Here is a 24,265-nt window from a genome sequence, read left to right as displayed (position 1 = left end):
GGCCGATACAGTACAGTGCACTCCGGCGGAGCGCACTGTTAACCCGCGATTAGACGCGCGTTTTCGATGCGCTACCTTTACCCCTTATTCAGTAAGGGGTCATAGCATATCGAAAATGCGCGTCTAACCCCCCCCTAATCTAATAGTGCCCACAAATGCAAAATGCGTGTTGATGGCCCCTATTAGGTATTCCCGCGCGTATTTCAGTAAGTAAAATGTGCAGCCAAGCCGCACATTTTACTTTAAGAAATTATCGCCTACCCAAAGGTAGGCGATAATTTCTGCTGGCGCCGGGAAAGTGCACAGAAAAAACAGTAAAAACTGATTTTCTGTGCATCTTCCGACTAATATCATGGCGATATTAAGTCGGAGGTCCCGAAAGTTTAAAAAAAGTAAATAAATAAATAAATTTGAAATAGGCTCGCGGGTTGAAAACCGGATGCTCAATTCTGCTGGCGTCCGGTTTCCGAACCCTTGGCTGTCAGCGGGCTTGAGAACCGACGCCGGCATAATTGAGCATCGGCTGTCAAACCCGCTGACAGCCAAGTGTCCCTAGCGCCTCTTTTTACCGCCGCACTAATTTAAATAAATTAAATTTCTGTATCGCGCGCACAGGAGAGTGTCCTGTGCGTGCGCTGGGAGAGCGGGCGCTCGCCCGCTCTCCTGCGATTTTTACTGTATCGGCCCGGTTGTAACCAAGCTGGCAATTGTTTGGCCTTCCTTCCACCTTTCTTAATGCGTGGAATACATCTGGACTATGCATCTAAGATGGTATTTTTTTTAACAATTTCCACGCCTCTTGCGCACTCTTAACCTTTGCAGCTGCACCTTTCAGGTTTTTTTTCCAACTATTTTTCTCATTTTATCAAAGTTTCCCTTTTGAATGTTTAGTGCTAGAGCCGTGGATTTACCTTGGTTACTTGCTCCATCTCAGATCGGTGCTGGATAAGAAGGACTGGGAAACAGGAGTACACGAGATGATTTTAAGTTGCACTGATCACGGCAATTGCCCTGTACTTAGGGAGTAGCCAAATGGCACTTATAACCACGCTCCAGCTAAATTCAAACACTGTGGCTTACACTGCTTTGGTGCAGCACAAAAACCTGGATCATGTCAGCTGGCTTTTAATGACGCTTCACTGGCTCACGGTTACTTTTTGAGTGCAATGTAAAATTCTTGTTACTGGTTTTGATGTTTCTGTCACGGTTCCCCCGGCTCTTAGTTGGATCTGCTGATCTCTTACAGTCCTCCTCTGCTGTGCCCTCCTCCTCAGTCAGAGCTGCTAACTTTACCCCTCCCCTACTGTGCTGAGGCTGAAGACCCACGCCTCTATCCTTTTTCTTATATGGCTCCTCTTCTTTGCAATAAATCACCTACCCAATTAAGACAAGAATTAATTATCTCAAATTCTGAAAAGGGATTAAAGTTGGTTTTTCACACAAGTTTTTCACTGTTAGGGACTACGGCTTTTTTTTTTTTAATCTATTTGCTCTAATAGTTGACTTTCATATTCTGTATTTTTTTAAAAGCTTTTATTAATGTTTTGATTTTAATTTTGTGATAGCTCTTCGCAATTATTTTGTCGTCTCTGCTGTTGAGCTATTGATAATTGTCTCTCTATATTAGGGTGAGCATGGTGGTGCGTCTGCACAATCACGGGCGTCACCAAGCTCCCCAGGGCAGTGGGAGGGCCTCCGACATCCACAGAGATGCGGTGCTGGCATCAGCGCCTTGGGGACATTCATTCATTGGGGCGACATCAGTGGCAAGGCTGGTGGGGTTCTCAAGAAGAGAAAAATGGAGCCGTATTGTGATGGCAGGGTTGGTTGGCAGGAGAAAGACTGGTAAGGGTTACCAGGCTCCACCACTGGCAGAAAGACCAGGACCGAGCCCAAGGCAGGAGGGGGAGGGGTGAGCGAGAAGAGTGAAAAAGGAGAGAGGAAGGGAGGGGAGGGGGAGAGTAAGAGGAATATCAGATTATGTGGAGAGAGGTGGGCTCGGGAGGATGAGAGTAGAGGTGAAGAGGCAGAGAGTGCACACCCTCCACTTCCCATGCACCACATCCCCACACACTCATCATTCCCCTCCTATCCTCATCCCTTCACAAACCGACCCCCACCACACACATCCCAACAACACCTGCACCAACCTATCCAAATACCCTTCAAAAAAAACCACACTTACACCAGCAACCTACACCCACTTCCTGTATCACCACCACTGCTACAAAACACTGCCACCCCTATACACACAAAGATGAGGGAAGGACTGGGGAAGGGGGACACACACTCTCCACTCCAACCTCAGAAGACACACACACACACACACACACACACACACACACACACACACAGGAGAGGAAGAGCAGATGAGAAAATGAAGATTGCACACATAAACACCACCCCCAAAAACTTTCTTCCATAAACCCACACTCCCTTCCCCCATACCCACCATGCCCCAACCCCCTCACACATCCCAATTCCTCATCACTCTCAAATACCCTCCCCCCACCACACTGACCCCCCACACATACACATGGGAAAGGAGAATGTGGGAGGGACAAAGTGGAGAGTGTGAGGTGGGAAGCACACACACCCACCCAACTCATTTACCCTAAAAATACTCCTCCCCCCCCCCCCAAACACGCATCCCCCCAATTACTCTCTACACCAACCCCATAACACATACACCCCCCCTACATACACACATGGGGAGAAGGGGAGAATGTGGAGCGTGTGAGGGAAGACGGGAGGAAGAGTGCACTCCCCCCCCAAACCCACACATTATCCAAGTCACACTGTATCGCTCTCATCTCTCCACACACACATACACACACACACACACACAAATGAGAAAGGAGAGGGGGGAATAGGGAGGAGGACAAAGTGGAGAGTACAATAGGAGAGGGAGAAAAGTGTGTACTCACCCACCCATACACCCACACACACACTCACCCCACCAAAACACAAACACTAATTCATATGGGTGAGGTAAGGAGTAGGAAGAAGGGTGGGGAAAGATGGAGGAAGGTTCCCCCACAATACACACCACCAATACACACACTCTCCCCACACACAAACACACACACCATTTACCTCCCAACACCACTTTGTTTTCTTACCTCAGCTAAGAAAAAAACCATCAACAGAGCCAAACAAATACCCAGGAACATTCTGCTACAGGATCATCTCAAAAAGGAAACTGATAGAATACCTCTGGTTGTTACCTATAGCTCCCAGCTGAAACCGCTGAAACATATCGTGAAGGATCTACAGCCTGTCCTGGACAATAAACACAGGCTGTGGGTGGCAAACCTATCCTGGCTTTCTGGCAGCCCCTCAACCTCAAACGGATACCCACCAACTCGGGAGTAAGACCCTGCCAGAAACCCAGATGCCAATTCTGTCCACCTATTAACCCGGACAACACCATCACAGAACCCAACATCATCAACCACAACATCCAGGGCTCATTCCCCTGCTCTTCTTCCAATGTAATATGTGCCATCACCTGCCAACAATGTCTCTCTGCCGTCTACATAAGACAGAAAGGGCAAACCCCAAGGGAAAGAATAAATGGCCATAAATCTGACATTAGAAATGGCAACATCCAGAAACCAATAGGAGAACATTTCAACCTTCCAGGACATTCTCTATCTGACCTTAAGTTTGTCATACTCCTACAGAGGAACTTCAAAGGGACACTCCAGCACGAAACTACTGAAATGGAACTCATTAAAATAAATTAATACCATCACCCTAGGTCTGAAGAGAGACAATGGCTTCATGACTCACCAGAAATATCTCTGAACTTAACTATTATCAGATCGTTCTGTCTCTTCACCAGTGATGTGCTTGTTCAGTTCCCTCTCCCCTCCCACACCCCCTCCCCCAGATCTCCTGCAGTCTTATTCCCTCAACCCCCCTTCCCCAAGGCAGAGAAGATATCTGGAACCCATAGGGCATTAGACCTATTTAGCAAGTATGTGGTGTGGGCTTAGCCCTCGGAAAGGCATGAATAAGGAATTACAATACAGTAAACCTCCCGTACAAAAATCAGTGCTCAAGCAGCGACAAGAACCCTACCTATGAAAAGGCAACACTGCAAATATTACACCAGGCCCTAAACACCAGTACACCTCCTATTAGGAAAACAGAACACGCCAGACTGCCTAAAAATATGTGTAAAATAAAAATGTTGTACAAAAGCTTTCATAAATACATAGGCCCCCTTCTTCAGATATCAGATCAGAAGCATTCACATACAGTATTTTGGGATAATACTTAAACACAATCCAATAAAAGTTATCACAGCCTGCCAAGACTTACAGTTTACCCCATGAAACAAATCTGCAATATCAAAACAACAATAACTCCCAGGACTCAGTAACCACCCTACCCAGGAAAGAGCAGCACTGCAAATATTACAACAGGCCCCTGTAAAACCATACACCGCCTATTGAAAACAGAACAAGCCAGACTGCTATAGACCCCCTACTCCGAAACTACTCACTAGCAGAATCCCCCCCTCTGGTCACATATGCAGAATACCGGAAGGTCGACCGAAATAAAATCAAGCAATATAAAATGTCAATCATAATACTAAAACCATAGTAATAAAAAGAATCAATATTTCAAGTCACGTCAACCCGTCCACTTGTTCCCCATTAAGATACTATGCTTTATTGTATATACTGTATTCATATATACTTTATTGTATATAACATATACTTTATTGTATATACTGTGCATTATTGTTTTATTTATCACTATACTATGATACTTTTGTTTTAGTTGCTACTATACTTTGTTACAGAGTTCAAACGTTTTTTGTAACTATACTTTTCTAGGATCAATTTGTACATTGTTCTATTGTTATATGTAAAGCCCTTCCCTTCTTTTGGGCATCTCATTGTTTTATGTAAACCGGAGTGATCTGTATTTGATACAAGAACCTCGGTATATCAAAATTTAAAAATAAATAAATAAATAAATACGTCCGCTGATGAATAGAACATTCAATAATTATAATTTAAACCTCATGAAAATGTTTATACATTTCCCAAAATACCAATATAGTTCATAAAAGCAGATGCATCAAACATCCAGTAATGAAACTTTTATTTATTTATTTATTTATTTATAATTTTTCTATACCGACATTCTTACATTAAAATGCAAATCATACCGGTTTACATAAAACAGAAAAAGCAGGAAAAAATATTTCCATAGTCAAATACAGAGAACATTTATAATAAAATTGTTAACAAAGGCATAAGGTAGGAACTTGAAAAAAGGTTACTTAACAGAAAACGTAAAAGAAAAAATAGTAAATGAAGCAATTAATTTAGGAATTAAAAAATCCCCTGCTTTCATTCCCTACATGGGATTTTTGATTGCCATCATCCTGAGGTTGTCATGGATTGGGGGGGGGAAGGGGGCCACACAAACTTAATCCTCACACACAGCGCACCCCCCCCTCAGCTCTCATACACAGGCTCCCAAGCTCCTTTCCCCACCCAGTCCCCAGCAGTCTTGTACTCAGCCCCTCTATTCACCCAGACCCCACAGAACCCAGCACTCATGATCCCCAGCCCCATCCAGAACCCCCCAGTATCCAGCAGTCTCGCTCCCAGTCCCCTTTCCCCACCCAGATCCTCCAGTCCCCGGCAGCTCCTCTCCCCACCCATAACTCCCCAGCACTCATCCTCCCCAGTCCCCTCTACTCACCCAGGCCCCCCGCCCCCCACAGCTCCCAGCACTCATCCTCCCCAGCCCCTCACCTCACCCAGGCACCAAGCTGGTTAGTCTATAAGTTGCCACCCGACTCTCTTGTCAGTTTTGCTGCACCAAACTAACACAGCTATCCCTCTGAAGATTTTTACATAATGGAGGTCGCATTAACCCACCAGGAACAGAAAACTCCATACCTGCACCACCCATTATACATCTGCAGCTTAATCAGGCAGTTATTGCCCTCAATGGCAGGCCTGGATTATATGCACCAGCTTGTACACAGGTGGGCAAAATTTAGGGCGTAGAAAATTTCTTACCCCCTGCCAACCCATAATCCTGCCCCAGATCTCCGTAAGTGCCCCTCCCACTACAACCATGACTGCCCCTTCCCTCCAGCCCTCACAGCTCCACTAATACAATCCTGACGTTGCAGTGAGCATGGGGGCTAAGCCTGCACTCACAGGCCCTGACCTCTTTGGGCTGCCACGTGAGAGGACAAGATTGTGAGCAGAGGCTTTCTTTCCTTGCTCACTGTAGTGCGAGGACTGTGTCACTAGAGCAGACGTCGGGGGAAGGAGACCTGGCATCAGCACTCAATTAGTGCCTAGGTCTGGCATCATTGCTCACTAGACTTTCTCCCCCCTGGCATCCCCCTGGCATCCCCTGCAACAGCCCCAGTTCCACAGCCCAGTCAGGTGCCCCCCAGGGAACAAGAGAGAGCCTGACCAAGTCTTGTCCCACCCAGAGCTGAATCCCTAAACGGCACCAGCAGACCTTGGTACAGGTGTCCAGGAGGAAGGTGATACTTGCCCGTTACAGAAGGATGAATCTCTTCAGTCGTCTCTGATTCAGGAGGATCCACGAAGGACAGATCTTCCTCTTGTTTAACGTTTAGTGAGAACACAGACGTTACAATCGGAAGGCCTGCGATGAGAAATCAAACGAGGACCTGCTAATATTAGATCAGGAAATGGATGTAAAGTCTCCAAACGTTTGATGTTAATCATCCATCCCCTGTGATCTGAAAATGCAAAGCCCTTTGTATCCAGAACACTTACTTACCAATACTGGGGTCAGTCAGGTTCTCTTTTCCCTCCCACTCACAGTGTGGAGTGAAATATTTCTCATCTTCCTTTTTAATTTTGAATATTGCATCAGGATTAAGAATTGAATAACCTGTCAATAAAAAACAGCAAAAGTTACATTTCAGATTTGTATTTGTACAACCACTGGGGGGGTTTCATGCATTTCCTATTCTGATGAAGGTGGGGGTGATTGCGTCACTGGGTGTGCATTTGCCTGACAAAGCTTGCCAAGCAGAGAAAGTTGATAAAGACTAAACCTTAGAGGATTTCTGGTACAATCATTTCTACTCATCAGCCTCCTATATGAAAGGCACTGCAGGCGCCAATCATCTCTGCAAGCCTGTGCCCTCCTGGAGAGAACGAATCCCAGCTTCTAAAAATCATCCGAGAAGGAAAACCCAATGCACCTGGGATACAAAGAGGGAGGAAAGGGGAGATTTGACCCAAGACATCCGGTGAACACTTGGAGGGTTTACAGGTTCTGCTGCACTGATATCTGGGTTAGAGAAGTGAGCTGGCCTGTGAATCAGGGAAGCCAGGGTTCAAATCCCAACCATGCTCCCAAGTCACTTCAGCATCCATTGCCTCAGCTACAAACTTACAGGGTCCTTTACAAAGCCACAATATTTTATCATCACAGAGGGGCAAAATATCACAGGGTGGTCATTCTGCGATAATTTGCTCCTCCTTGACAAGGTATAGCAGTGGTATCGCCACGTTCTTTTCTTTTATTGTGGAAAAAGTCTGTGATAAAAAAAGAACACAGCCGGGGCTTCCTAATTGCATGGGGTCACCTAAATGAATCCACCACCACCACCACCCCCCAAAAGTGTTGCAAAAGCTCCTGGGGGGTCCTGCTAGACTCACTGCCTGCCCCAGGGCTGCCTTGTGAAGCGGCCATGCAAAAAAAAAAAAAAATTGTTAAAAAATAGAATGTAAACTGAGCGATGACAATCCACCTCTCTCCAAACCCCTTCCCATTAAATCAACTGCCCCTCTCCAGGGTCAGCAGGGATAAAGCAAAACCCCACGGCTAAATACACAGACCTCCTTCAAATAAGAGAAAGTAACGGGGCTGACATTTTTCCAAGTCAGTCTTGTTATTTTATTTGCATAAAATTTAACATGGCTAAGCTGCTTTGCATGCATTATATAAATTTTATGCATGATTCAAAGGAGCTCATTTCCATAGGGAGTGGATTCTGGCTAAAATATCATGCAATATCACATTATCACGCGATAAACAACATTAATATGCATTAAACACTGTTTTTTCCGCACAATATTGCCTTATTGTGACCTAGTAAACCTAACTTTGTAAGCTCTCTGGGAATGGGGAATACCTGAATGTACAGCAAGTTTACTTACAATAAATGGTGTTTTTCTGTAAATAGCAGGCTGAATTAGCCGTGCCATGTGGGCGATGAATGGACTCATCTCTCTTGCTTGTAGAGCTTTTAGTTCTACTGAGCATGTGTGGGAGTTTTCCATAAGGGCACTGCCTCGTGAGCCTCAGTCTAAATATAAGAGTTAATTTTAGCTAGGTTGTCCACTCTCCAGGGAGGCAGGTAGGTAAGTTATCCTGCTATCTATCGAAAAAAATACCATTTTCGGCCAGCAAACTTGTTTTTTTTTAATTGAAAACAGGCTGAATTAACCATGACATGTGGGGAGTCCCAAGCGGAGGGTTGCAGCCGAGCATTTAATGGTAAGTATCCCGGACTCCACTGTTGAGATTAAGCTAGTTTGAGAACAGATTACTTAAAAAACCGCTTTTCCGAATTTACTGTTAGTCCTTGAGTGACGGTCCATATAACAGTGATACATAAAGGTGCGAACTGAAGATGAAGTTGCAGCTTTGCAGATGTCTTCATGAGGCACTTCTAGGAGATGAGCAATAGGAAGAAGCAATAGCTCTCACGTGATGAGCTTTCACAGAGTCTGTGATTTGCACGCCTGCTGCAGAGTAGCAGTGCTGAATGTATTCCGCTATCCAGTTGGACAATGAATATATGACAATCGCTATTCTAAATCTGTTACAGTCATAGGAAACAATGAGCTATGGTGGAATTCTTTCCTTTTTCATGGTATGGAATACAGACTTGTTGGACGTTTTTGAAAATTTGTTGAATTTGTTGGTGTTTTACGATATTTTGTGCTTGGGTACAGGTCAGTACTGAGGAACTGCAGGTGGCACAAGTGATTATGTAGCAGTGTCAGTAAAACGTTCTCTGTCTCCATCTGTTGGCAGGAATGCAAAACCCAGGAGTCTGGACTGATCTGTGGAACTCTACATATGTAGGCTCTTCTCACCTTCAAATGCATGTGGTGGTGGAAAGAAGGCAGGTGATATGATGAATTGATTGATATGGAAAGCCAAGACCATTTTAGGAAGAAACTTTGGGTTAGTGCGGCGTACCACTCTATTGTTGAAGAATTGCATCTATAGTGGATAATGAATGAGAGTTTAGAGTTTGCTGACTCTTGTAGCCGAAGTCACTGCTACAAGAAAAACTACTTTACATTTCAAAAACTGCAGAGAAGCCATCTCTAAAGGTTAAAAGGTGGCTTCATAAACATAGAAAAGGACAACATTATACTCCAACAGGACTGGAGACTTTTGGCACCAGAGGTTTCAAATGCTATAAACTTTCATAAATCTTGACCCCAGTGGATGAGTAGAGATGGGTTTACTGTCTACTATAACATGGTAAGTTGCTATTGTGATGAGATATATTCTTACAGAGGATATCTGTAAGCGGGGAGTAGCTGGCTTGTTACGGCGGTTACTACCCCAAACCAAATGTGCCTGATACTTCACTTTCGATGCACATCCAGCATGGCTCTCTGCTTCAACAGCATGGGAGAAGACTTATACGTCACGCATATCCAGCATAGCTCCCTGCTTCAACGGCAGGGGAGAAGAAAAACAACCAATAAGGGCTAATAACATAGTCTGGGTAAAACAAATAAGCATGGGTGCAGCTTGCTTATTGCGGCGGCTACTACCCCTAACGAATCAAGCTAGATATTTCACTTGGATGCAGCTCCATCACTGCTCTCTACATTAAAGGTGGGGGTGGAAGGGAAATAGAACCAAGAGCTAAGAGAAACAGATAAATATGAGAGAAAATATGTGTGAAGCTTGCTGGGCAGACTAGATGGGCCATTTGGTCTTCTTCTGCCGTCATTTCTATGTTTCTATGTTTCTATATCGTGAGGCCTGAGATAGAAAGAAAGAGCAAGGACATCAGCAAATGCTTGGGCTCACAAGAAAATGGATTCAAAGCTTTCTGATGACACCACATTGAATTTATCTTCCATTTAAAGGCATGGTTTTTCCTAATTGAGGGCTTCCTAGCAGAAACCATTCGGTCTTCAATGTCTCTGTATTATGTTTGGCGGACCTCCGGCCCACCCTGCGGCCTGCCATTCCTACCTGCTAGTCGGGCCCGGTTGCGTGGCCTCCCGACACCACGCCTCCCCTGATTCTGGTGGGCTTGGTGCGGTGTCCTCTTCTGAGTGCAGCAGGAAGCTGCGCCGCACTGCTCCAGCCTCTCTCTCCCCGGCGTGGCAGGATGCTATCAGGGCATCAGGCCCGGGACTGCCTTCCAGCCAGCCGTTCCTTCCGCCTCCCTAGGTGCGCGTGCGGTCATCTCCCCCACTTTTAAAGGGCCAATGGCAGGAATGGCCAGGCGGTGCCCTCCGACGACATGACAGGCTGGTGCCTATTTAAGGCCACTCCACATGTTCTTCCAGTGCCTTGGCAATAGGTCATCTCGCCTAGAGATGAGCATTGCCCTGCGTGCCTGTTCCTAGTTCTCGATCCTGAGGGTATTCCTGTCTTTGACTCCTGGTTCCCTGCAGTCTGGTTCCTGTCTTCCTGATCAGTCCTTCTGTTGTCTGTCTTCAGCGTCTCGTCTTCTCCGCCTCTCCTCATTCCTCGCCTCTTGGATTGGACTGCTGGTTCTTGACCTCAGGCCAGCTCCTGGCTTCTTTTTGGATTCACCTTCTGGCTTGACCTAGGCTTGGACCCTGATGCTGCTTGACTTCCACTTGCCCTGACCACTGCCTGAACCACGACTCCTCCTGATCGCTGCCCGCCTAGACCTCTGCTCGAATCTAACTCCACTTGCTCTTCCTGTACTGGCCTGTCGCACCCGCATCTCATTGGATCTCCACCAACCCAAAGGCCTGTGCCTAAGTGGAGCCAGCCCCAGCTCCCGAGGGCTCAAATTAAGGGGAATGAGGGCTGGTATTGGTGAAGCTCCGGCTGGGCCTCTGCTCCAGTCCACTCTGCCTAATGACAGTGGGGGCTTACAGGACTCCTCCCTGCAGGTTGCGCCAACTCACCCTCGGTAAGGGTCCACGCTCTCAACATTCTGGAAAGAGAGAAACTGGTGATTAAGGAGCATTCAACATCCCAGCCATCTGGTTGAGGGATGGAAGGTTCAAATGAAATTGCATTCCTTCAACTTGTTTTTACCAAAGCAGGGTCCATCCCCAGATGTATGGAGGAACTGCTGGAAAGTTGTACGAGAAACGCAAAGCATATCTGTCTGGACCATGCCGGAGTTACGAGGCTCAAGTGAGTGCAGTCTTGCAGCAGCGTTTGCATTGTTTTCACAATCGGTGGTATCAGCAGAAAAACATACACGAGACAGGTTCCCCAATCGAGTAGGAAAGCTCCCTGAGCTAACCTGAGACTGAGGGTAGAAATGAGCAAAATTTGTCAAGTTTTCTGTTTTGCTCTGGGGTGAATAGATCAGCTGAAGGCAGAATCCATAAACTGAATAGGTTTTTGGCTGCTGATTGTTGCAGAGACCATTTGGGTGGACGAAACACTCTACTGCGGGTTGGAGATCCCTGGAAGATAGATGGCAATGTAAAGAAATTCCTGGTTGCCCACTGCCAAATCCTGAATGCGTCCTGGCAGAGAGTCCATGACCCTGTACCTCCTTTTTGTTGACATAAAATATGGCAACCTGATTGTTGGTTTGAATTAATAAGTTCTTCCCTTGAAGATGTGCGATCATCATCAGACAGCATCTGATTGCTCTTAGTTCCAGCAGATTGATCTGAAAATGGCTTTTCTTGAGAGACTAAGTGCCCTGGGTCCGATAGGCTGGCTTTGGCAGGATATTCAGCAGCACAGCTGCACCACTGAATACACTCTACTATCTTAACGTTAGTTGGAAATAATGTATCCTGCCCTATGGCATGATTGGAGTTAGCTGGATAAATTATCTTCCTAATAATAACCCCACTCCAGAATACCCCTATGTTATCCAGCTAAACTTTAGCCACAAAAGTGGCAGAAATAGTCAAAAGTCGGCATGTAGCCAGATAACGTGTTGGACTTAAACATGGCTTCGAGAGCCAGGCCCTTCATTTCAGGTGCCCCTGGCACCTGGGATTTTTCCAGGCCTGATTAAATGGCAGCAGCCATCCTGCAATGCTTCTAGGGGTGGCAGATGACAGAAGAGGCAGATTTACCCCGTGACATGAGGATGCCGTGAATCTCCTTGATGACCTTCCTGTACAGCTCCTTCTGCCTTTCTCCCAGAGTGTCCCACTCCACTTCCAAGAAATAGGCAGCCACGTCGCTGAATGTGATGGATGCCTGGAAAAACAAATAGGACACCCTCAGCTCCTCTCCCTCCAGGTTCATTATATTGTGTGTGCAATAAACTGTGGTATGATATTCCACCTCTCCCCAAGATGGACTCAAGGCGGATTACAATCAAAGTTAAACTGAACTACAGTTAAAGTGACATTAGTCTCAAGGTAGATTGCAGTCAAAATAAACTCACATTTAGAGTTACAGTAAGCTTTCAATTTTCAATCAGAATAAAGAAATGTGGACATGAAGGTAGGGCATCTGTACAAATGAGGTAGATTGGGATCAATTCTCGGTTGTAGCAATGCAAAGTGTTAAAGCGGTGAGGCAGATTGAGAGTAATCATCTAGGTACTGGAAGACATACAGCAGCTAATCAAGGACAGAATAGGTAGGAGGAGAGCAAGAAGAAAGGGAATGGTGCAGGGGTAAAGATGCATTGCCAGTGGGTAAGGGATGAGGTTCAGATGAAGTAAGAATCCTGAGTACAAAGCTTAGTGATGTCTGAAGTTGTGCTCTCTGAGAAAAGGCTCCGTAATCAGGTTATATAGAAGGGAAGGACTCTGCTGAGCCCTTGGTCAGTGAGATCAGCTCTCTAGCAGATTATAGCATGCAGGGAACTCTGTTCTCTTAAATCTCCGGTATTTTGTACAGATTGTATCCAGAAGCACACTGGAAATCTTAGGTGCTGGCTGATTCAGCAGTTGGATGAAGGAGGAGGTAGCAGCACATGAGGGCCAGAGGTATTGACCTGTGCGGGTTGGATGAAGGAGTAGGAAACAGCAGCAGTAGGTGAACAGGTGGGATGGAGAGAGGCTGGTGGGTTGGTGTCTGAAGGTAGGAAAATGGAGAGTGCAGTGTCGGGCCTGGGGAGGAAGGGAGTGAGCGTGGTATGTGTGGGCAGTGTGTGAGAGAGAGTGCCTGTGCACATATGAGAGCGTGTTCATGTGTGCAGGGCTGACTCCAGATGGTGGGGAGTCCCAGGGCAAATTAGCTGAACTAGAGCCTCACTATGCAAGGTTGAAGAGTGAGAGGAAGCCTCCCCTTACCCTGGGTCACCTCGCTGCCTGCCAAAGTTATGACAGAGCAGTCACATTGATTTGCCTTCACCCCCAAGACAGCCCTGCTCCCCAATCTCACCCCTCAGTTCACACGTTCCCTTCCTTCCCCCACCTCTATTTCTTGAATCCCAACTATCTCTTGTCACTCAATCCCTGCATCCCCAGCTTGAAATCTGCATATCTGGAAACTCTCCGGATTTGGCCCGGAGACACCGGAATTCTAAAGCCATTGCCGGGTCTCCGGGCCAACACCAGAAATAGGAAAATTTGGTTTTATCTGCTAATTTTCATTCCTGTAGTTCCACAGATCAGTCCAGACTCCTGGGTTTTGCATTCCTGCCAACAGATGGAGACAGAGAAAGTTTTACTGACACTGCTACATAATCACTTGTGCCACCTGCAGTTCCTCAATACTGGCCTGTACCCAAGCACAAAATATCGTAAAAACACCAACAAATTCAACAAATTTACAAAACCTTCCAACAAGTCTGTATTCCATACCATGAAAATCTCTATCCCCTACCAATAAACCTCAGCTGAGTGGACAACTCTCCACATCTAGAGATTGGGCGAGTTATGAACTGATCTGTGGTACTACAGGAACCAAAATTAGCAGGTAAGAACCAATTTTCCTTCCCTGTACGTACCCAGATCAATCCAGACTCCTGGGATATACCAAAGTTCCCTATTTAGGGTGAGTCCTAGAGAGACCTGCTCACAAAACAATCTCGCCAAATGACCGGGACTCCAGATCCCCCACATCTAAAACAATAGCGTCTTGCAAAACTATGCAGCGATTTCCAAGTCTCTGCTCTGCAAATTTCCTACGGCGAAACCAGCTGATCCTCTGACCACGAGGCCTCCTGAGATCATGTAAAATGAGCCTCTCAAACCCTCAGGAACCGAACGCCCTTTTGTTATGCACGCGGATCCAATGGCCTCCTTAAGCCACCTTGCAATAGTAGCCTTGGAAGCCTGAGAACCTTTCTTGGAACCATTCCACAAAACAAAGATGATCCGACCCCCCTAAATTCATTCATTACCTTGAGATACTTGAGCACTGCGATCATCCAAAAGCTTAAGCTCCCTCTCATGAGGTGCAGAAGAGTCCTTCTCAGGAAAAGCCGGAAGTTCCACTGATTGAGTCACATGAAACGCTGATCCCACATAAGAACATAAGAACATAAGAAAATGCCATACTGGGTCAGACCAAGGGTCCATCAAGCCCAGCATCCTGTTTCCAACAGTGGCCAATCCAGGCCATAAGAACCTGGCAAGTACCCAAAAACTAAGTCTATTCCATGTAACCATTGCTAATGGCAGTGGCTATTCTCTAAGTGAACTTAATAGCAGGTAATGGACTTCTCCTCCAAGAACTTATCCAATCCTTTTTTAAACACAGCTATACTAACTGCACGAACCACATTCTCTGGCAACAAATTCCAGAGTTTAATTGTGCGTTGAGTAAAAAAGAACTTTCTCCGATTAGTTTTAAATGTGCCCCATGCTAACTTCATGGAGTGTCCCCTAGTCCTTCTACTATCCGAAAGAGTAAATAACCGATTCACATCTACCCGTTCTAGACCTCTCATGATTTTAAACACCTCTATCATATCCCCCCTCAGTCGTCTCTTCTCCAAGCTGAAAAGTCCTAACCTCTTTAGTCTTTCCTCATAGGGGAGTTGTTCCATTCCCCTTATCATTTTGGTAGCCCTTCTCTGTACCTTCTCCATCGCAATTATATCTTTTTTGAGATGCGGCGACCAGAATTGTACACAGTATTCAAGGTGCGGTCTCACCATGGAGCGATACAGAGGCATTATGACATTTTCCGTTTTATTCATCATTCCTTTTCTAATAATTCCCAACATTCTGTTTGCTTTTTTGACTGCCGCAGCACACTGAACCGACGATTTCAATGTGTTATCCACTATGACACCTAGATCTCTTTCTTGGGTTGTAGCACCTAATATGGAACCCAACATCGTGTAATTATAGCATGGGTTATTTTTTCCCTATATGCATCACCTTGCACTTATCCACATTAAATTTCATCTGCCATTTGGATGCCCAATTTTCCAGTCTCACAAGGTCTTCCTGCAATTTATCACAATCTGCTTGTGATTTAACTACTCTGCACAATTTTGTGTCATCTGCACATTTGATTATCTCACTCGTCGTATTTCTTTCCAGATCATTTATAAATATATTGAACAGTAAGGTCCCAACACAGAACCCTGAGGTACTCCACTGTCCACTCCCTTCCACTGAGAAAATTGCCCATTTAATCCTACTCCGTTTCCTGTCTTTTAGCCAGTTTGCAATCCACGAAAGGACATCGCCACCTAATCCCATGGACTTTTTCCTTTCCTAGAAGCCTCTCATGAGGAACTTTGTCAAAACGCTTCTGTCAATAAAATGAGAATACTGTCCACAAGGACACCCCTGAGTCCGATATCTGCAGAAATGGATCACGGCAAGACAAAGCCTGCAACTCAGAGATTCTTTAGCTATAAAAATGGTCACCAGAAAAATGAGCTTCAGGGTCAAATCTTTAAGCGTCACTCTCTGAAGAGGTTCAAAAGTGCCTCACACAAACCTCTGAGACTGAGATTTCAGGACGGTCAAACTCTCCTAACCGGTGGATGAAAATTCTTAGCCCCCCCGAAGAAACTGGACTAACTTCAGGATGAAAGTACAGAGAGCAACTATGTACTTTAACTCTTAGGCAAGCCAGAGCAGCCACCTGGACCCTAAGAGAATTGAAGTCAAACATGTGACCAAACTCTCCTGAAGAAAAGTCAAGATCTGAGACACCAAAGATCAAAATGCTCATAAACCGTTAGTGATATACCAGGATTCAAAAACTTTCCAGACCTTACATAGGAAGGAAAGTAGACATCCGCTAGCCTGAAGGTGTGTAGCAATAACCGCTTCTGGGTACCCCCTGCATCTCAATCGCTGCCTCTCCTTGATCATAAGCCAAACTGCTAGAAAAAAGTGAGCAGCCTGTTCTGAAAATATTGGCCCCTGCTGAAGAAGACCCGGCAGATGGACAAGCATAACAGACCGTCCACGGCTAAGTAGACCAGATCTGCAAACCACGGCCGACGTGGCTACTTGACTCTGGGGCTACCAACACTACCTTACTCAGATGTCTCTCTATCCGACGCAACACCTTGCCTACTAGAGGCCAAGGAGGAAACATGTAAAGCAGAAGTTCCCAAGGTCAAGGCAGCACCAGAGCGTTGACTCCCTCGGCCCCGTGCTCTCTTCTCTGACTAAAAAACTGAGCCGCCTTGCATTGAGACAAATCGCCATTAGATCCACACAGGGGCAGCCCCACCTCCTGTGGATGAGCTTGCATCGCTGTCTCGGACAGTACCCACCTTTCCCGGATCTAATAACCTGAGACTTAGAAAATCCGCTTGGATGTTTTCCACTTCTGCGATGTGCAACGCTCCTATCCGTTCCAGATGACACTCCACCCAGAGAATCAATTCTTGAGCCTCCTTAGGCCACTGCCTGACTCTTGGTTTCCCCCTGCCAATTGATGTAGGTCACGGTCTTCACATTGTCCAACAGGATCCTCACCTACTGACCTTTGACTAATGGCATTAAGACAAGTAACGCTAAACGCATTGCTCTGGTCTTTAACCAATTGATAGACCAAGAAGACTCCATCGCCGACTAGCAGCCTTGAATGGACTGCTGCTGACACACCGCACTCCAACCAGACTGGCATCGGTAGTAAGAACCACCCACTCCGGGACCTCCAACTCCACACCCCAAGTCATATTGGAACTCAGAAGCCACCATGACAGATTATCCCTGCCAACACCCTTGAGCGGCAAAAGGAAGGTGAAACTCCTCCGAGAGCGGATTCTAACGAGACAAAGAGCTCACTGCATGGGCCCTTATATGAGCAAATGCCCACAGCACTAATTCCATGGTTGAAGCCATCGAGCCCGAACCTGCAAATAATCCAGACTCTGGGCATTCAACAACCCTACAACCAATGAACTTGTCCCTACAGCTTCAGAACCCGCTCCTCCATTAGAAACACCTTGCCCCCGAGAGTGTCGAACCAGGCTCCCAGATACTCTAGGGACTACGAGGAAACCAAGTGATTCTTTGCTTACCCAGCTGAGTGACTCGAGAGTGTGGATCACATTCCGAACCAATTGACAACAAAGGTCCTCTGGACTTTGCCCTGACAAGCCAGTCGTCTAGATAGGGGTGCACCAGAACTCCTTCTTGCCGCAAAGCCACCGCTACCACCACCATCACCTTGGTGAAAGTGCATGGCACCATGGATAACCCAAAGGGAAGACCTGAAACTTAAAATACTAACCCAGAACCATGAATTGCAGAAATCGCTGATGACCTGGGTGAATGGGTTTGTGCAGATATGCCTCCATCAAATTCAAAGAAGCCAGGAACTTGCTCTTGTGGAATGCCGCTATCACCGACCTTAGGGTTTCCATCCGGAAACGTGGCACCTTGAGCACCGCATTTACCCTTTTCAAATCCAGGATCAGATGAAAAGTCTATTCCTTCTTTGGAATGATGAAGTAAATGGAATACCTTCCTAAGCCTCGTTCTTCCCACGGAACCGGAATTACTGCTCCTAGCTTCCACAACCAGTCCAGTGTCTCCCAAACCACCAGTTGCTTGTCTATGGGTCTGCAAGGGGAAACCAGAAACAAATCCCAGATAGGCTGAGAAAATTCTATTGTGTAGCCGTCTCTTACTACACTGAGGACCCACTGATCCTCGGAAATTTTGGCCCATTTCCCGTAAAACCGTGCCAAGTGATCTACCACAGGATTGATGGCTGCACTACCACTTGCGGTGTCCCAGAAGGGTTCCAGCCTCCCCGAAAGGACTGTCCCCAAGACTGGCCTGGAACAAAAATTGCCTCTGCAGACCTGCTGCTCCTCTTGCTAGGCTAGAACCTCTAGTATTTTGAAAATGGGAACGAGTCTGAAAAAAACTTTTGCCCTTAGGCTTATCCTCAGGCAACTTGGGCACCTTATTTTCACCCAAATTCTTCATCAATTCCTCCAGGTCCTCTCCAAACAAGAGCCATCCTTTAAAAGGCAAAGACCCCAGCTGAGTCTTGGACAACACATCCGCTGACCAATTACACAACCACAATAGCCTCCTTGCCAACACGGCCAACACCATAACCCTAGAGGAGGTCCTCACAGAGCATCAACAACATAAGCCACAGCCGCCTCTAAACACTCAGCCTTAAACGCTTCCTCTCCAGCTTTTGCATCCTGAAGCTGCTACATCCAATGCAGACATACCCGCTGCATAAAACTGGAACAAATGGCTGCCCGTAAACTCAAAGCTGACACCTCAAAAATTCTCTTGAACTGCACCTCCAGCTTCCGATCCTGAAGATCCTTCAATGCTGCGGACCCGCCACCGGAATAGTTGTCTTCTTGGTAATGGCCAAAACCACCCCATCCACCTTAGGAAAGGAAAGCAGATCCAACGTCTGCTCAGGCAAAGGATAAAGCTTCGCCATAGCCTACTCTACCCTTAAACTGGCTTTGGGAGTCCCCCATTCTCGATCCATCAGCTTCTTCACAGATTTATGATAAGGAAAGATTTTCGCTGGGCCCCACAGCCCATCCAGGACTGGATCAGCTCCTTCTAGATCAGAGTCCTCCTGTGGGAACTTGACCCCGAGCTCCTCTAAAATCTGAGAAATCAACGACCCAAGTTCCTCCTTACGAAAAAGTCGAACCACCTTAGGGTCATCCCCCTTAGTAACTGGGATCTCTTCCGGATCATCCCCGGATTTGCCCCAACCACATCCAGATCCACTGAAAAGTCATGTGCCAGAGGCCCCTCTGGAACTTCCACAGCTTCAACTGAGCCCTCTGAACTATCAGCTGAGGACCCCCCCCCCCCCAAGACGGAACCGGACCTCAACAAGCGCTGGACCACCGCAGGCCCGCTTCCTTTGGATCGGCACACATTTGGGACCCAAATCCAGACACTCGGAAGGCTCTTCCCCGGAGCCTGAACAAGCCGGAAAAAGCCTCGGAGGGAAATCCCCCCTCCCCCTCTGCCAGCATGACCCGAGTCACATGAGCTTTCAAAATGTCTGCTGTTCCCACACCGAGGGGAAACAGATCCTCTAGCCAGCGCAAAGTCTGTGGCACTGAAGGAATCGAAACGGGCGACAGCCTCCTTCTTTTCGTGGCCCTTAAAGCATCCGACGGTCCCTCACCACTAGCGGAACAAGAAGCGCACAACCCAATGCGATTAAGGTGCGGCAAGCTGAGCCACGCGTGAAGCTCACCTCGGCCCCAAAGAAGCCCCCGCTGCTGAGAATCGCAGCATTGCACTCCCCAGCCGCCAAAGTAAACAGACAGGAAGTCAGCCAAAGACAAAAACATAGGATTCCTACCTGTCTCTTTTTCTCTTTTTGTTTTTGTTTTTTTAAACTTTATTCACAGTCTGGAACACAGAGCTGTCCATAGAATTAAAAGGAGATAGCCCAAAAGAAAAAAAAAAAACCAGCTATCCTGAGCCTGCAGCCACTTCAACAGCCTCGTGAAGGGGAGGGAATCTGGATCACCAGATTTACACCCCACGGAAGCACAGATCGAGCATACACAAAGATCACTGACACCCAGCTCGTCCACCTCAACCAACAGGGATTTTTCCCTCCAGGACCCACCAGCCTTTGGGAGGAAGGCTCGTCATTTTTAAACAAAAAAACATTTGGTCTCCTGACTACAGAACTTCAGGTTTTGCACCATCTGCCATCTGCTAGGGAAAGAGAACACTGAGGAACTGCAGGTGGCACAAGTGATTATGCAGCAGTGTCAGTAAAACTCTCTCTGTCGCCATCTGCTGGGAAAGAGAATACTGAGGAACTGCATGTGGCACAAGTGAAAACTTGATTAATAGCCGTTAATGGACTTCTCTTCCAAGAACTTATCCAAACCTTTTTTGAACCCAGCTACAATAACTGCACTAACCACATCCTCTGGCAACAAATTCCAGAGCTTTATTGTGCGTTGAGTGAAAAAGAATTTTCTACGATTAGTCTTAAATGTGCTACTTGCTAACGTCATAGAATGCCCCCTAGTCCTTCTGTTATTCGAAAGTGTAAATAACCGAGTCACATCTACTCGTTCAAGACCTCTCATGATCTTAAAGACCTCTATAATATCCCCCCTCAGCCGTCTCTTCTCCAAGCTGAACAGCCCTAACCTCTTTAGTCTTTCCTCATAGGGGAGCTGTTCCATCCCCTTTATCATTTTGGTTGCCCTTCTCTGTACCTTCTCCATCGCAACTATATCTTTTTTGAGATGCGGCGGCCAGAACTGTACACAGTATTCAAGGTGTGGTCTCACCATGGAGCGATATAGAGGCATTATGACATTTTCCGTTTTATTAACCATTCCCTTCCTAATAATTCCTAACATTCTGTTTGCTTTTTTGACTGCTGCAGCACACTGAGCTGACGATTTTAAAGTATTATCCACTATGATGCCTAGATCTTTTTCCTGGTGGTAGCTCCTAATATGGAACCTAACATCGTGTAACTACAGCAAGGGTTATTTTTCCCTATATGCAAAACCTTGCACTTGTCCACATTCAATTTCATCTGCCATTTGGATGCCCAATCTTCCAGTCTTGCAAGGTCCTCCTGTAATGTCCGCTTGTGATTTAACTACTCTGAATAATTTTGTATCATCCGCAAATTTGATAACCTCACTCGTCGTATTCCTTTCCAGATCATTTATATGTATATTGAAAAGCACCGGTTCAAGTACAGATCCCTGAGGCACTCCACCGTTTACCCTTTTCCACTGAGAAAATTGACCATTTAATCCTACTGTCTGTTTCCTGTCTTTTAAGCAGTTTGTAATCCACGACAGGACATCGCCTCCTATCCCATGACTTTTAGTTTTCGTAGAAGCCTCTCATGAGGGACTTTGTCCAAACGCCTTCTGAAAATCCAAATACACTACGTCTGCCGGTTCACCTTTATCCACATGTTTATTAACCCCTTCAAAAAATGAAGCAGATTTGTTAGGCAAGACTTCCCTTGGGTAAATCCGTGTTGACTGCGTTCCATTAAATCATGTCTTTCTATATGCTCTACGATTTTGATCTTGAGAATAGTTTCCACTATTTTTCCCGGCACTGAAGTTAGGCTCACTGGTCTATAGTTACCCGGATCACCCCTGGAGCCTTTTTTAAATATTGGGGTTACATTGGACATCCTCCAGTCTTCAGGTACAATGGATAATTTTAATGATAGGTTACAAATTTTAACTAATAGATCAGAAATTTCATTTTTTAGTTCCTTCAGTACCCAAGGATGCATACCATCCGGTCCAGGTGATTTGCTACGCTTTAGTTTGTCAATCTGGCCTACTACATCTTTCAGGTTCACAGTGTCAGTAAAACTCTCTCTGTCACCATCTGCTGGCAGGGTTGGAAAACCCCAAATTCTGGGCTGATCTGGGGATGTATAGGGAATCTCTGATGCGCCATCTTGATCGCTATATGTAGATACGCATCCGTGAAATCAGGAGATGCCAAGAACTCTCCTTTGCATACCACTGCTATGACTGACCTCAGGGCCTCCATGCGGAACCGAGGAACCTTGAGAGCCGCATTTATCTTTTTAAGGTTCAAAATCAGGCAAAATATTTCCTCCTTTTTTGGGACCATGAAATAGATGGAAAACTCCCTGTTTTTTTGCTCTTCGTAAGGAACTGGAACAATAGCCCCCAGATGCCGCAAACGATCCACCATCTGATGAACCAGCTTCAGGCTTGGCGGGAGGAGCACAAGAGGAAGCAATAAACGCATCTCGTATCGGACCTGCAAATTCTAACATGTAACCATATTTTATCACACTTAAGACCCATTGGTCTGTGGTAATTCTGGCTCACTCTTTGTAGAAGGAGTGCCAAGCGCCCTCCGATGGCTGGAACGGAAGAATGGACCATCCTCGCTCATTGCAAGGACTTTGCAACTCCTGCACTTGCCCCAGAGTTGTCTCGGGATGGCTTCCATCCACCCCGAAAGGTCTATTCCTTGACCTGACGTCTGCCTGCGGCTTGCCTCTGGACCATGGAAGGACCTTTAGTGTTTCACAAAACCTCCTTTGACCCAAGCAGGCAAGAATCGCCTACTCTGTGGCCTGCCCTCTGGCAACTTATGGCCCTTGCTCTCTCCCAGTTGTTTCATCTTCTGCTCCAAGTCCTCTCCGAACGGACTTAAACGGCAGAGCCCCCAGCTAAATATCCACCGACCCGTTGCGCAACCATAATAGCCTTTTGGTCGACATCGCCAACATAATCCGGGAAGAAGTCCTGATAGAAGGCATCAGCTCTGTATGCCACGGCCGCTTAAAAACGCTCCGCTTGCTACACCACAGGTACTGGCACTGCTTGCTTCTGCAGTTGCTGAACCCAGGGCAGACAAGCTAAAACTGTTACAAATCGTGGCTCGTATGCCCAGGGCCAAGACCTCAAAAATCCGCACAAGATGGAGCTCCAATTTGCCATCTTGTACATCTTGCAGAGCAGCAGACCCAGCTACTGGAATAGTGGAGATAGAGAGAATGAGTGAATGTGTGTGTGAGCAGGAGAAAAAGAGGAGCGAATGTGTGTGTGGAAGCGAGAAAGAAGTGAGTGAGCATGTGTGACAGTATATGTGTGAGAATGAGTGTCAGTGAGCGTGTATGTGAAGGAGTGTGAGAGTACACGTGAGTATTAGTGTGTGCATATAAGAGGTTTTGTGCATGCTACCTGCACCAGCAGCAGACACCCCTTCCCCCACCTCTGCTAATCCATGAGGATCTCAGTGTGACTATAAATCAAAAAGTTCCTATCTATGGAAATTTCCTCTTTCTGCTTCCCAACGGCTTCTCTCTCCCCCCCACCCCCCATTTCTCAAATCCCTCTCCCCTCTGCAGCCGGCCAGCAGGAAAAGTGGGGCTGTCAGTTCCATTGCTTCTAACCTGCTCTTGCTGCTGCTGCCTCCTCTCCTTCCCATGTGAACAGATCAGCTGTTTGACCCGTAGTGGAGAGAGAGAGAGAAATTAGCCGTCGGCGGGAATGTGCTAGAAGCACAGTACCGCCCCTCAGCCTCGTGGCTCCAGTGGTGCATGGCCAAGCAGCTACTCTTCACCTTGCAGGGCTACACCAAAGGGTGGGGAAGCGTCAGCCGGCGACTCCAAGCTTCAAGGAAGGGGAGGTGACACATTAACTGGGAGGGGGCGGGCGGGGTTACTATGGAAAGTGACCGTTGCCCCGATTTGCCCTCCTCCTTAGCGACAGCCCTGCAGGTTTGTTATACATGTGACACAATTTGGTGGGACAGAGAGATCTCTGCACCCTGCTAATCTCTGCTGATCGCAGGGTGACCAGAGGGAAGGATGGGAGAGCTGCACAGGGAAAAGATTTCCTTTAAGTGCTGGTGGCCTGTACGCAAGAGGACAGCGAAGAATTTCTCACCTGATCAGAAACCAGGGCAGACATTTATATCCGGTTTTCTCTCCGAATTCTACAGCTGCAGAGAAGGATTCAGGCTTGGAGATTTCCTTGTTCCAGGTCAGGGGATCGGATAAAGTCCTTCCTGTCTCCTGCTGCAGATCCGGAGCTGCGGCTCAGAGAGATTTTCCAGTCCCGGGAAGCGGAACGCTTCTGCTTTTATTTTGGAGTCCCTTCTGCTCCTTACAGCCCTGCAGTCCGATCCCAGAGGAGGAGAAAG

At 46.7% G+C, this 24,265-nt stretch overlaps 1 protein-coding gene across 1 annotated transcript; it reads right to left on the bottom strand.

Moving 5' to 3' along the window:
* Window positions 1-1,125: 1,125 nt before the first annotated feature.
* On the bottom strand, window positions 1,126-24,265 carry LOC115083197 (zinc finger protein 316-like). Its single transcript, XM_029587003.1, has 6 exons — window positions 24,010-24,265; window positions 12,318-12,444; window positions 6,799-6,912; window positions 6,511-6,660; window positions 3,123-3,127; window positions 1,126-1,374 (listed from the first exon to the last, which is right to left on the bottom strand). The coding sequence occupies exons 1-6, from the start codon at window positions 24,031-24,033 to the stop codon at window positions 1,126-1,128; spliced, it is 669 nt and encodes a 222-aa protein (XP_029442863.1). The 5' UTR covers window positions 24,034-24,265.

The sequence above is a fragment of the Rhinatrema bivittatum genome, chromosome 2, assembly GCF_901001135.1.
Source record: "Rhinatrema bivittatum chromosome 2, aRhiBiv1.1, whole genome shotgun sequence".
Taxonomy (NCBI): domain Eukaryota; kingdom Metazoa; phylum Chordata; class Amphibia; order Gymnophiona; family Rhinatrematidae; genus Rhinatrema; species Rhinatrema bivittatum.
The sequence above is the reverse complement of the archived record's forward strand: the minus strand, read 5'-3'. Positions and strand labels throughout refer to the sequence as shown.

Coding starts and splice junctions, on each gene's coding strand:
- LOC115083197 (XM_029587003.1), bottom strand. CDS start 24,033: ATGTCTGCCCTGGTTTCTGATCAG. Junction 6,913..12,317: donor CGGCATCCTCATGTCACGGG/GTAAATCTGCCT, acceptor TTTTATTGACAG/GTTATTCAATTCTTAATCCT. Junction 6,661..6,798: donor CCTGACTGACCCCAGTATTG/GTAAGTAAGTGT, acceptor TTCTCATCGCAG/GCCTTCCGATTGTAACGTCT.